Source organism: Thamnophis sirtalis, unplaced genomic scaffold (assembly GCF_051295495.1).
Source record: "Thamnophis sirtalis isolate CommonGarterSnake01/CBP01778 unplaced genomic scaffold, rThaSir2_p1.2 scaffold_9, whole genome shotgun sequence".
Lineage (NCBI taxonomy): Eukaryota > Metazoa > Chordata > Lepidosauria > Squamata > Natricidae > Thamnophis > Thamnophis sirtalis.
In genome coordinates this window covers 46,357,615-46,371,100 of record NW_028261389.1, presented here as the reverse complement: position 1 = coordinate 46,371,100, position 13,486 = coordinate 46,357,615, and the positions used below count along the sequence as shown (strand labels likewise).

The 13,486-nt window shown below is 41.3% G+C and overlaps 1 protein-coding gene across 4 annotated transcripts in view; it reads left to right on the top strand.

Annotated features, from left to right (window-relative positions):
• The window catches only part of RAB3IP (RAB3A interacting protein), a 44,401-nt gene that overhangs the window by 7,202 nt on the left and 23,713 nt on the right, over positions 1-13,486 (top strand). For 3 of the 4 annotated variants that reach the window (XR_015697751.1, XM_087723453.1, XM_087723451.1), the window contains exons 2-4: positions 5,650-5,809; positions 7,557-7,832; positions 7,965-8,226. Coding sequence is in view for 3 of the 4 variants with exons in the window: in XM_087723453.1 (XP_087579579.1) it covers positions 7,582-7,832; positions 7,965-8,226 (513 nt within the window). In the remaining variant the exon portion in view is untranslated. The other variant, XM_087723452.1, reaches the window with a different exon arrangement.

Genomic DNA, 13,486 nt, shown 5'->3' with positions numbered 1-13,486 from the left:
GTTTCGCTTTTCATCCAAGAAGCTTCTTCAGCTCTGAAGTGAAAGCATGAGAAGCCAAATGTCTTCCAAAAAATCCCAGAAAGTCCAGTTGCCTCTTGAAAAAAAGCACTTTTGGGACATAACCAACTAGATAAAATATCAATGCTAGCGAGTTTGGGGTTTGCTCCCTGTTTATATACAATCACTTGCCATGCCAGCTTTGGTGGCGGTGTGAGTTTATCCTTGATTAGTGTATTAGTTTCTGCTTGATTGTTTGTCTGGTATTAATCGTTGCTTATCTGGGTGTTGGTTGCTGCAGAGAATGTGCTCTGCATGTATGTTATGTGCACACCTCAAACCCAAGAATACACTAAGACAGAAACTTGCCCATCCCAAGAATAAAATACCCAGACAGAAACTGAGCAATGTGGTATATGCATTATAATGCAGTGAGCCATGTGCAGATCTGTACATTGGGGAAACAAAACAACCACTTCATAAACACATGGCACAACATAGAAGAACAAAAACATCAGGACTAGATTCAGCAGTCCATCTGCATTTAAAAGGCACGGCCCACTCTTTTGAAGATAACAAAGTCCATATTTTGGACAGAGGATCACTGGTTGAAAGAGGAATTAAAGAGGTTATGTCAAAATTGAACAGCCCTCTCTCAACAGAGGGAGAGGGATAACACTTACTTCCAATCTGCAACACAGTCCTTTCAACAGTTCCAAGAAGGCTCTTCGCTAATTTGCACTCTGACCCTGATGACACAGATAAACCTCCAGGTGACCTTAATGACTTGCTAAAAGAATGTAATGCCCAGCTGTCTGCAAGGAGTATAAATCCTTCCATTCCCCACCATGCAGTCAGAGCTGAAGAAGCTTCTTGGATGAAAAGTGAAATGTCTTCAAAGAAAAAGTCCAGTTGCCTCTTGAAGAAGAAAAAGCACCTTCCATGACCTGAATGACTCAGAATCTCCATAGACATTTAAGATGTTTTGGCTGGCTTTAGCTGGTTTGTGTGCTGTGATGATGCAGTGTAATAGTGTGGTGATGTTTTTGATGTATGGCAGTGTATCCTTTTTATAACTTGTGTTTATCATGCTGTAATGGGTTGCGTGATCAGGCACGTTTTGCTAAAGTTGCAAGGGGATTCATTTTGATGGGAGATGTTGTAGAGGCAGTCTGCTCCCCTTTTGTTGTGTTCTGGGTTGCATTTGTACTTGTCTGGTAATGTCCTGTTGTGGAGATTGTATCAACCTTGTTACTTTGATAATGTAGCACTTGGTCTGGGTTTTTTTTTAATCGACTTGCATTTCTAATTGATCATGATTTTTTCTGTTGATAAGGGTTTTCCAGAAGGTTAGAAAGTTTCATTTTTTCTTTGTGAATGTTATCCCTTTGAAGATTGTTTCATGTTTTTTTACTATAACAAAGGTGTTTACATAGCAGAATCATACTTTTGGCTGTATGTATGGGGTGCAATCTAGACATAACACCAAAGTTATTGCTATGAGTCCTCAGAATGATAATCCCACGAATTCATGTTTTGGTATATTTATTCATCAAACTGAATATAGGTAATGAGGTAGAAGTTTATGAGGTCCATGATTCTGGGAATTACAAACTTAGTATTTTTGGTCAGGTTGGATGAGCAGTACTGTAATACTGCTATGGTGCTTTTCTTTTTTTGCTAGTTCTGGCTATATGACATAGAATGCTGTGACATCAAATGAAATGACTAGCTGAGGAAGTCTGGAAGTTGAACAAATCTTAAAAGTTGCCAAGGTTGAGAATCATTGGTTTAAGCTGTAGTTGAGACTTTTCTGGAGGATATTGCATTCTGCAGTGGAAAGCTAGGAAACAAACAAAAAACCCACACATGATTCTGGAATAGACATTATCAAGATGTAAATACTGAAATGAATGCACTGTAGGGAAAAATTGTGATTGTAAGTTTATCGTTATAATTTTTAGATATAAAAAATCTAAAGGCATCTCTTCTCTATCTCTTTAAGGTATATTTTTACATATAATTTAGATCACAGATACATTTTTAATTATATTTTATAAATATAATATAATTTGCATAATTTGTTTAATTTAAAGTTGAGGGGGTATGTGTTTGCCTGCTCTTTCATTACAAAAGTGTTTTATTCATAAGTATCTATATAAATTCTAACCTGATCTTTTTTGGAGAAATATTCAAGTATGTAAATCTATTTCCTGCTGTCATATTCTGAAAAAGGGTTAAATGGTGGTTGTTTTCTGAAATAGTTTTGAGTCTTTGTTTAATTCTGCATGATTGTCCTTGAATTACTTGTTATTGAACAATAGTGCTTGGCAAGTATAATACCCGTAGTACCTTTTGAATGCTTCTTAACTGGAGATTAAAAGAGATTAATTTGAATCTTTTTGTATTCATATCTTCTTTTAGTGGACTGATTTGGTTTGTTGATTTTTGCTCCCCAATCAGCAGAATGAATACAAAATTGGTTCTTCGTACTCATGGCATTTAAACATAATATTTAGTCTAATAGTGAATTTGAGTGCTAGTAGAATTTTAGCCAGAAAAAGGCTATGTTAATCGTCAGAGAATGAGTGCCATGGTCAATCCCAAATATTAAAAGTTAGGGGGTGTTGGACTATTTTTATGGACTATTTTGAACAGGTGGTCCTCGACTTATATGAATTGAGCCCAAAATTTCTATTGCTAAGTTAGCTATTTGTTAATGCCCCATTTTATTTTTATTTATTTATTTATTTATTTATTAAATAAATATATTTATATGCCGCCCAATCCCGAAGGACTCCAGGCGGCTTACAAAAAATATAAGAAAAAAAACACGTAATGATAAAAGAAAACAGTTTAAAAACAGCAATACCCTCATACATTCATTCTAATCGGGGCTGGACCTCAACAGTGAGGTCAACAGCCCCAGGCCTGCCGGAACAGCCAAGTTTTTACAGCTTTCCTGAAGGCAACCTTTCTTGTCAGTTTTTAAGTGAATCACTGCAGTTGTTAAATTAGTAACAAGGTTGTTAAGTGAGCTTGGCTTCCCCATTGACTTTACTTGTCAGAAGGTCACAAAAAGTGATCAAATGACCCCAGGATACTGCAGCTGTCATAAATAGGAGTCAGTTGCCAAGCATCCAAATTTTGATCACATGACCATGGGAATGCTGCAATGGTCATAAGTGTGGAAACTGGTTATAAGTTACTTTTTTCAGTGCCATTGTAACTTTGAACAGTCACTAAATGAACTGCTGTATGTCGAGGATTACCTGTATCTCATAGTACCTAGGAAGAGATGCAGTATTTTCACTTACATTTCTGATTAACTGAATTCCAGCACTTCATCCAAACTCTAAATTTGGAGATAAAGTAAGCATCTTACAGTTGCCTTTGCTAGAATAAAATCATTCCCACCCTTTTACACCATCCCCTTTTAATCATTTTATATTGCTCTTCCTTCCAGCTTCATGATTTATTTTTGCTCTCAGTTGATTTATGAGAAAAACCCATAGCTATAACACATGTATTAATGTTGACTTCCAACATATCTCTAGAAACATTAAATCTTTACTGTAATTTGTTTACATCCTCTTCATCGTTGTTGACTGTGCTTCCATGGCTAGTGATAGTGTGGTATTACAGGTTGCTGACTTGTGTCAGGTAGCAGCTAAGTCTCTTGGACTTGAATGCTTGAAGGGGTTGGATTACACTAAATAAAACAAAGACTCAGAAGTGAAAACCAAATTTTGGTCACCGTTATCATGGCTGCATCATGTTTTTCAAGAAAATGCCAGGACTTTCAAGTTTGCTTTTTGCATTAAAAATAGCACAGCTCAAAAGGGTGATATTTTCTCTAAGGAATTTATTGTCATCTTGACTTCTGAGAACAAGATCAAATGGAAAGAGCATTGAACATCCTATTTGGAATATTCCAAAAGTTTAAACCAGGATTATCTCACAGTGCAGGCTTGCCACATGCTTCACATGATTTTGATAGAAAAAAATGCAGAATTTAAGATTTTGTAGCTCACTAGCTTTTATTTATTTATTTTTGTTTATGTGCTTTCAGGATTTGATGTTTATACGAAAAAGGAAACTAAATGTTAATAGTATTATTTATGTTAACAGTATTATTTGCGCACATGACAAATGACAGAATAATTGAAATAAATAGAGTGGCAGTGTATATTTTTCTAATGGAGACCAACAGGTGGGTTGTTGCTGGTTCGGCCCGGATTGGGCAAACCGGTAGTAGCGGTGGTGGTGGGACTCTGCCCACCTGCCCGGATGCTTCTGTGCATGTGCAGAAGTGTCACGGAAGAATGTGCCCAAACCAGTAGTAACAAAATTGGCAACCCACCACTGGAGACCATGACCATAGCATTTCCATGAGAAAAAAGGGGGAACATTAACAAGAGACTGCTAAGGGAAAAAAGTTCAAGGAATATAAAATTCTATTGCAGAGTGAATCATAATGAAAGCTCTGTCTTCTAATATTAATCTATTCTGAGTAAATCTTCCAAGAAAAGGGAGTCTTGAGATAGGAGAAGCAGATACATTAAATTTTATCTATTGGTTTATAAGAAAGATGCACTTTTCATTGCAGAAGGATTAATGGAAATTATTTTTGTCCTTAGTAGGACAAATAGGATCTTTGAATATTTGTCTGGGCATCACTTGCATACTGCTTATACTATGCTTCTGAGTTACTGGATATAGGGTGTGTATACATGTGCATTTTTGCAAGAAAAGGGTACTTTTATTATATAGTCTGTATTGTATTTTAAAGGGGAGGGGAGGAGTTCTGGCATTAAATGCTATGAAATCTAATAAATAAAATTATCTGACAATTACTTTCCTTTGATCTTTAAGCTTTGAGTATAGTTAGTTGCTAGGTACTAATTTAAGATATGATTACTGAAATGCTGTATGCAAAATGCGTCATGTTTTAAAATAGAAGTAGTTCTCTAATAGTCTTTTAAAAAACAACCTCTACAATTCAGTTAGGTTTTTGAAATATTTGGAAATATCTGTCACAATTGAATACAGTTTGTGGCATGGAAATATTTGAACTGTTATTTCAGTGTTTCCAGTGATATTACAGTTGGAGACCCTTCTATGAAATTATGGGTAATATTAATATTGATGTCTTCCCTTCCCTTTAAGGATTTTAGACCAAGACACCTGTGGAGAACTAGTGCCTCAAGGCAGAAGGGATTGTTTAATGAATCTGGGGTCTGTGTTTCCAGCGCTTGAGCCCTTATTCTGTACTCTTACTCATATCACATTGTGTTGCAAACATTTTGAAAGATCATGTTTTTTTAAACTACTTGTTTCTTCTGTAACCACAAATATGTTTTTTCAACTGCAAATGTTTATGCAATATTAAGTACTTTATTGACTATTGCCGTTATTTTTTTATAATAGCTGAAGCAAATATCAGCTAGTACTTCAACAGGTTCATCTAATAATACAAATTGATTCCCATATAAATTCTCTACAGGAATCTGGAATATGTGTGAAACAAAAAAAATTTGAGACATCTCCATGAATAGAAAAATTATATTTCATGTGTGTTACAGCAATAGTCATCTTGGGCTTGATTTAAAACATAATATTAACATAATTTTTCCTCCTGTCTTTTTACAGATCTGTTCATCTTGATGCTTATGGAGAATTGTTTGCTCGAAGCCTATCTCTGAATCTTCCAAGGACTTACCTTAACAAGGAAGAGGATTGGTGATTCTTCACAGAGCCTGGGATTTAGCAACTGGCTTCTAATATAACACTCTATATAACAATGATTGCTGTATGGTCCCATTTTCTACCTTTTATCTGGCTTCAGCTTGTCTAGTTCTCAAATTAGAGTTGAGAAACTTTTTGAAACGAGAGCTCATTCCTACATGCTATATTTGGGAATTTCCTGTTCCAAAAAGATTTTTATGTGTTCTGGATTTTTATGTGTTCTGCCTTTTTACCCAAAGGCACTGTGGTGAGATGATTTTGCATCATTTTCAATACTATTTTGCCTATCAGATCTATTTATAGTTCAGAGGCATTCTCATAAATAAATATAATCCTAGCTACTCTTTTTTTAATTACACGAGTCTCTAAAAAAGCAAAAATCCAGTGAATCTTATAGGTATCAAGGGAGATGTCCCTAAGCACTGTGTTACCTAATCCCGTTATAAATCCATATTCTTTTTAAATAACTTTATTAAAACAAATTGTCCGTCAGTTGCTCCTGCTGTTAGAAGGATTGTAATATTGAGTGGGACTGAAGAATTGGAGAAAAATGTGAAATTGAGAACATCAGATTTAGGAACAAGTGGGGATCCAGCTGTCCTTATAGTTATTTCTATTCCACAGTTGACATATACTGTACTACTAGTCATGGAAAAGCAAGTATGTCACCATTGTGCTCACAAGTACCTTCCTTGGCAACCTCTAGAGTTTTTATCCTATTTTGCATTTTTCTAAAAAAAGAATACTTAAAAGTATAATTCCGAGGGTCAGCATCATCTTTATTTCAAACATCCTATGCCCTGGTAGCTTAGAAAATAAAAATAACAGATGATTTGAGGGCAATATTGTGCTCAGAAGTAAACCATTTGTCTGGGAAAGCTCAGAGTAAACTGGGGTGATAGTGTGTAGATTTGGAAGGCTGTGTTCTGATAAATTAGTGCTTTGAGATATATTAGTCCCTAACTGCTCTTTCTTTGAGATTGGACAGGTCTCCATGGAAAACTGTGTGTATGACACAGTCTTAAAATTCTAAACATACCTTTAAAAGATGGAGACTTGTGATTTAGGTAATTCTGGTACACAGTGCCTAGAAAACAAAAGGTTAAAATATAATTTTAAGTAATCTCTCATTAATCTTAAATTATTGATGGTAATATAAATCAATGAACTGTTTCATATTTAACAGTATTTATTAAATTTATATGCCGCCTATCTCACTATTAAAGCAATTCAGCGTGTAAAATAGATAACTGAAATCTCTTAAGTGAGTGTCTCACAAGTATCTATCAATAAACTGATCTGAACTTTTTGATGTCTTTATAAATACACTGAAATGCCAGTATGAATATGGGAAATAGCACTACAGAATTTAGGGAAGTGTGTAAAATAAAGGATAACCATTACTGATCTGATTTAAGAGGTATGAATTGTGAAAGAAGGGCTTTTGTTCTCTACCTTAATTGAGGATAAAGTACACATGGTTTGAATGTGAACTTATTTTTATGAGCAAATAAATCCCCCATGCCTTCCTCACTTTCAAATATTGAGATGTTTGGCAATGATTTAGAATACAACCTGGCAAACAGAAGGAAAAATGTCATAAAATAAGCTTTATTCTATATATGGAGACATAATTTTAGGATCCAAATATGTATGTGTGTATAAATGTATATTGCTGTCTTAAAGTTGCCAATATAGAATGTTTAATATGCATTTCTGAATAAGCTGATACCTTCACCATCTATTTGTATGTAATTTGGGGATTGGTAACAGTCCAATAATTCCGGGTTGTTGGTTTTTTTTTTTTTTAGATCTTCATATGATGATTTTTTTATCATGGCAAATGACACTTTAGAAGGTTTTCATGAAGTGAATCTAGCTTCCCCCACTACTCCAGATCTTTTAGAAGTGCATGAATCTAAAGCTTCTGAAGAACCTACCTCACCTACCATTATTTACCGGCTTCATCCTTCAGCTGTGTGCTCCTTACCTATTCAACCAAGTGCTCTGAATGTGACTGACCTTCCTACACAACCTGTCTACTCATCTGCCAGGCACCTAAATTGTGCAGAAACACCAGGTATCAGGTTGGTTGTAAAAAAAAACAACTTCTATTGATTATTACATAGGTTGTGTAACTAATCACTTTGTGTTATCTGTGAATGCAGATAATCCATGCATAATATATTACTTTTTAAAAATACACTCTTTTCTTACAGCATCAATGTCACAGAAACTGTACCGTGTTCTACCTCAGGAAGCTATGGCGGGTTGTCCAAACATGATCATTCCAGGAAGGACAACTGTAGCGCAGAGAGAGAATTTTTGCAGGGTGCAACAGTAACAGACTTTTCTGAAGGAAGAGATGATGTTTTTGGGCTAAGCACAGATAGCCTGTCTCGTCTGCGAAGTCCATCGGTATTGGAAGTTAGAGAGAAAGGCTATGAAAGACTGAAAGAGGAACTTGCTAAAGCTCAAAGGGTAAGAATAATACATATAATGCTATTTCTGTGTAAGGGAAAAATATTGGTTTTGAGATAAAACATGCCAAATCGTGGTAATTCTTTATTTGTCTTTATTTTCTAACTTTTCTGCCCATCTCCCCTAACTATACCTTTCATTATGTACCAATAAAATATTGCACTGCCCTTTAGATAGCTTCTAAGCCATTTCACTGTTTATTGAAAAACAGTGTTATATTGTGGATGTCTGGGGAAGCTATGATGAATTGAAGATGATGTTGCTGTTGACCCTGTCAACTGGTGGACTGAGAAGTCAGCAAAAGAGCAGGTTTCTCGTTATTCCTCTCCAGACAAGGAGAGGAATCAGGATTGCCCACATGCACTCCAGACATGAAGACATACAGTAACTCCCCACGAAGAGTGTGTGATACAATGGACTTCCTCTGAGAGCTGAGGAAATCTTTGCCAAAGCTATGGCTTTGAGCCTTCAGAAGGATACTTGTCGCTTATTAATTGCCTTTTGGATATTAAAATAAACTATGAAAATTTAAGGATTTTTAAAAACTATTTTGGAATAAGCAAAAGGATGATTACAACATTGATTTTTGAATGTCACAGGTGGGCTAAGGGAGCAGAATTTGAAATAAGATTTTGAAATTAATTATAGAAATCTCTCCTGTGAGAAAATGTAGTTTAGGGGGAAATGAATCTTTTGAAATTAAGTATAAGTTGCGTTTATTCAGTTGCGTTTATTTATAGAAATATTCTTGCAGGAAAGTGATGATCAGAATAATACATAAAATGGGACCTTGAAGGTTAAACACTAGAGGGAACCAGAAAGAATTAAAAGATTATAATTAAAGGTCCAAATTATTCTGAATAATTTGAATTTAAGGATATTTGGGAATAATACACTCAAAAGTTATTTTTAATTTGTATTTTTTTTTTGTATTTTATTAAATTTATATGCCGCCCTTTTCCCGGGGGGGACTCAGGGCGGCTTACAACTTAAAAAGGGAAGGGGGAGAAACAAACTTTGGACATATAGAACAATACAATTTTAAGAACACAACATTCATACCATTCGGGCGGGTTACAATCTTAGTCCCAGGCCTGACGGGATAGCCAGGTTTTAAGTGCTATGTGGAAGGTCTGGAGGGTGGTGAGGGTACGAATCTCCACGGGGAGATCGTTCCATAGGGTAGGAGCTGCTACCGAGAAGGCTCTCCTCCGCGTGGTCGCCAGTTGGCACTGGCCAGCAGATGGAACTCGGAGGAGGCCTAATCGGTGAGATCTGATAGGTCGCGTGGAGGTAATCGGCAGTAGGCGGTCTCTCAAGTACCCAGATCCACTACCATGGAGGGCTTTATGGGTGGCAAGTAGCACCTTGAAACGTATCCGGAGATCGACAGGTAGCCAGTGCAGCTCGCGGAGGATAGGTGTTATGTGGGTGAACCGAGGTGCACCCACAAGCGCTCGCGCGGCCGCATTCTGGACTAGCTGAAGTCGCCGAACACTCTTCAAGGGCAGCCCCATGTAGAGCACATTTCAGTACTCCAGCCTAGAGGTCACAAGGGCACGAGTGACTGTTGTGAGAGCCTCCAGGCTCAGGTAGGGTCGCAACTGGTGCACCAGGCGAACCTGGGCAAATGCCCCCCTGGTCACAGCTGACAAATGGTGTTCAAAAGTCAGCTGTGGATCCAGGAGGACTCCCAAGTTGCGGACCCTGTCTGAGGGGTGTAGTATTTGACCCCCCAGCCTGAGAGATGGAATATTTGCCGAATTGGAGGAATGTTTAGGAATGTTTAGGAATGTTTATTATAATTTATAGGCCGCCCTTTTCCCTGAGGGGACTCAGGGCGGCTTACAAAACACGGGAAAGGGGGTACAAAGACAAAAAACCTAAAACAATACATAGTATTAAAAAATAGAACACAACAATCATTCATCATTCGGGAGGGGACAAACTAAGATTTTTTATCCCCAGGCCTGACGGGATAGCCAGATCTTAAGGGCCGTGCGGAAGGCCTGGGCGGTGGTGAGGGTGCGGATCTCCACGGGGAGATTGTTCCATAGCGTCGGAGCTGCAACTGAGAAGGCTCTCCTCCGCGTAGTCGCCAGTCGGCACTGACTGGCGGATGGAATTCGGAGGAGGCCTACCCTGTGCGATCTGATGGGACGCAGGGAGGTAATTGGCAGAAGGCGGTCTCTCAAATGAGAGGGAGGGAAACACAACAGCCACTCGGTCTTATCTGGGTTGAGCACAAGTTTGTTAGCCCTCATCCAGTCCCTAACAGCTTCAAGTCCCTGGTTCATCACGTCCACCGCTTCATTGAGTTGGCACGGGGTGGACAGATACAACTGGGTATTGTCCGCATACTGGTGGTATTTTATCCTGTGCCGCCGAATGATCTCGCCCAGTGGTTTCATGTAGATGTTAAAAAGCAGGGGGGACAGGACCGAACCCTGCGGCACCCCATATGTTAGGGGCCTAGGGGTCGATCTCTGCCCTCCAACTAACACCGACTGCGACCTGTCCGAGAGGTAGGAGGAGAACCACTGCAAAACAGTGCCTCCCACCCCCACCTCCCGCAGTCGTCGCAGAAGGATACCATGGTCGATGGTATCGAAAGCCACCGAGAGGTCAAGGAGAACTAGGATAGAGGCATAGCCTCTATCCCTAGCTCTCCAGAGGTCATCGGTCAATGCGACCAAAGCGGTTTCTGTGCTGTAACCAGGCCTGAAGCCAGACTGGAAGGGGTCAAGATAGCTAGCTTCCTCCAAGGACCGCTGGAGCTGAAAGGCCACCACCTTCTCAACAACCTTCCCCAGAAAGGGGAGGTTGGAGACTGGACGATAATTGTTAAGAACGGCTGGATCCAAAGATGGTTTCTTCAGGAGGGGTCTCACCACCGCCGCTTTAAGTGCGGGGGGAAAGACCCCCTCCCGAAGGGAGGCGGTGACAACCGCCTGGATCCAGCCCCGTGTCACCTCCCTGCTGTTAGCAACCAGCCAGGAGGGGCACGGGTCCAGCACACATGTGGAGGCACTCACAGCTCTCATGGCCTTGTCCACGTCCCCAGGGGCAACATCCTGAAACTCAACCCAACGGTGGTCTACCAGATTATCCCCCTGTGCCTCAGCTGGACCTGCAGAATCGGAGTCCAACTCCGACCGAAACCGAGCAACTTTGTCCGCTAGAAACTGGACATAATCCTCAGCCTTACCCTGCAGGGGATCCCCCGTATCCCTCCTATTTAGGGGGGAACTGGTTATCCTAAACAGGGCGGCTGGGCGAGATTCTGCGGAGGCAATCAAGGTGGCAATATAAGTTCTTTTAGCTGTCCTAATTGCCCTGATGTAATCCTTGATGCACGATGTTAGAAGTGCTCGGCTCGATTCGGATTTGTTGGACCTCCACAAGTGCTCTAGGCGTCTCTTCCGGCGCTTCCTCTCCCGGAGTTCCTCGGTAAACCAAGGGGGTCTCCTGGATCCACAGCCTCGGAGCGGCCGTAGTGGCGCAATCCAGTCAAGGGACTCCGTCACTGCCGAGTTCCAGGCAGTAACCAGAGTGTCCACCGGATTGTGGGCGAGAGTATCAGGAATGACCCCAAGCTCCGTCTGGAACCTCAAGGGGTCCATAAGTCGCCTGGGGCAGAACCACCTGGTCGGTTCCTCCTCCCTACAGTGGAGGTTTGGCCTCCGAAAGTCAAGCCTCAGTAGGCAATGGTCTGACCACGACAGGGGTATGATGTCACTGCCCCTCAGACCAAGATCACAAGTCCACTGCTCCGAGAGAAATACGAGGTCGAGCGTGTGACCCGCTGAATGGGTTGGGCCCCGAATTACCTGGGTCAAGCCCATGGCTGTCATGGAAGCCATGAACTCCTGCGCTCCATCAGAGTGTTCACCGAGCGTCGGCAAATTGAAGTCCCCCAGAACCATAAGCCTGGGGAACTCAACTGCCAGCTCGGCTACCGACTCGAGGAGCGAGGGGAGGGCTGCTGCAACGCTGTTGGGAGGCAGGTACATTAACAGCAAACCCACTTGACCCTTGAGGTCCAACTTCACCAGTAGGGACTCACACCCGACAAGCTCCGGAGCAGGGATCCTACGAGGTACTAGAGACTCTCAGATAACAATAGCCACACCTCCACCCCTTCTCTGGGCTCTCGGCTGATGAAGCACCTGAAAACCTTCTGGGCACATCTCCACGAGGGGGACTCCTCCCTCCAGGCCCAGCCAGGTTTCAGTAATACATGCCAGGTCTGCCCTCTCGTCCAAAATTAAGTCCCGGACGAGGGGAGCCTTGTGAACTACAGACCTGGCATTTAGCGACAACAGCCTGAGACCAGGGTCCTGATTACTCGCGCCCTCTGGCCTTGGAGTGGGACTCATAGGGTCGGAAGGAGGGATCTCTGTGACGTAGCGAGCCCTCCTTCCCCGGTAATGGCCAGCCCTAAAGTCCCCGCCATATCTGCCCCTCCCTGTTACGACCGTAATGCTCCGGCCCACTCCCGTGTCCGTGGTCCCCCCAACCACACCTATAGCTCCCGCGTTCCCCGGCAGGCCCTCCGAATCAAACACACTCATTCGTTCACTCAGACAATCCCCACGTGATAGTTAAAAACACATAAAATACAACAAATAGGTCAATAAAAGTGGGAGCATTCACTCAATCACACACGTATCCCATACATATCCCATGCAAAAGAAAGAGAGAAGAAGAGAAGAAGAAAAAGAATAGAAAGAAAAATTGCGCAACTATTAAAGTGCGAAATCAGGCAGGGCCGAATGGCTCTTAACATTCAAGATGACTGATGTCCAGCTATGGTCCAGGCGGGATGTACAGGGGAGTGACTCGTATCCTCCTCTTGCAGGTCTGAAAAGTCCAGAACAATTGGAAGCAGCAGGGGGCCTTCTTACACAGATGTTGTCCCAAATAGAGCCCCAAAGGCAATGACGGATGATGATGATGGTAATAGTCAATGTCCAGTGGGGCTGTGTCAGCAGGCCAAAAAGTCCAAACGCCGCAGCCAAAGAAGGCCAGATGATAAAGTACCACAATAGGGAGGTGCCAGATATCAGGCGGAGGAGCACAGGGGGAGAGCCAGATGGTGAAGATGGTAAACAAAGGGAAGGAATCTCCATAATCGTTGGAATAGTATAAGGGAGGGGGGGCGCCTAGGGGGGGCGTAACAGCGACAACAAGGCCTGCCAAACTATCCCCTTTGATGCCATCCAAGGCAGCTACCCCCTCCCTGGCACGATAATTCCCA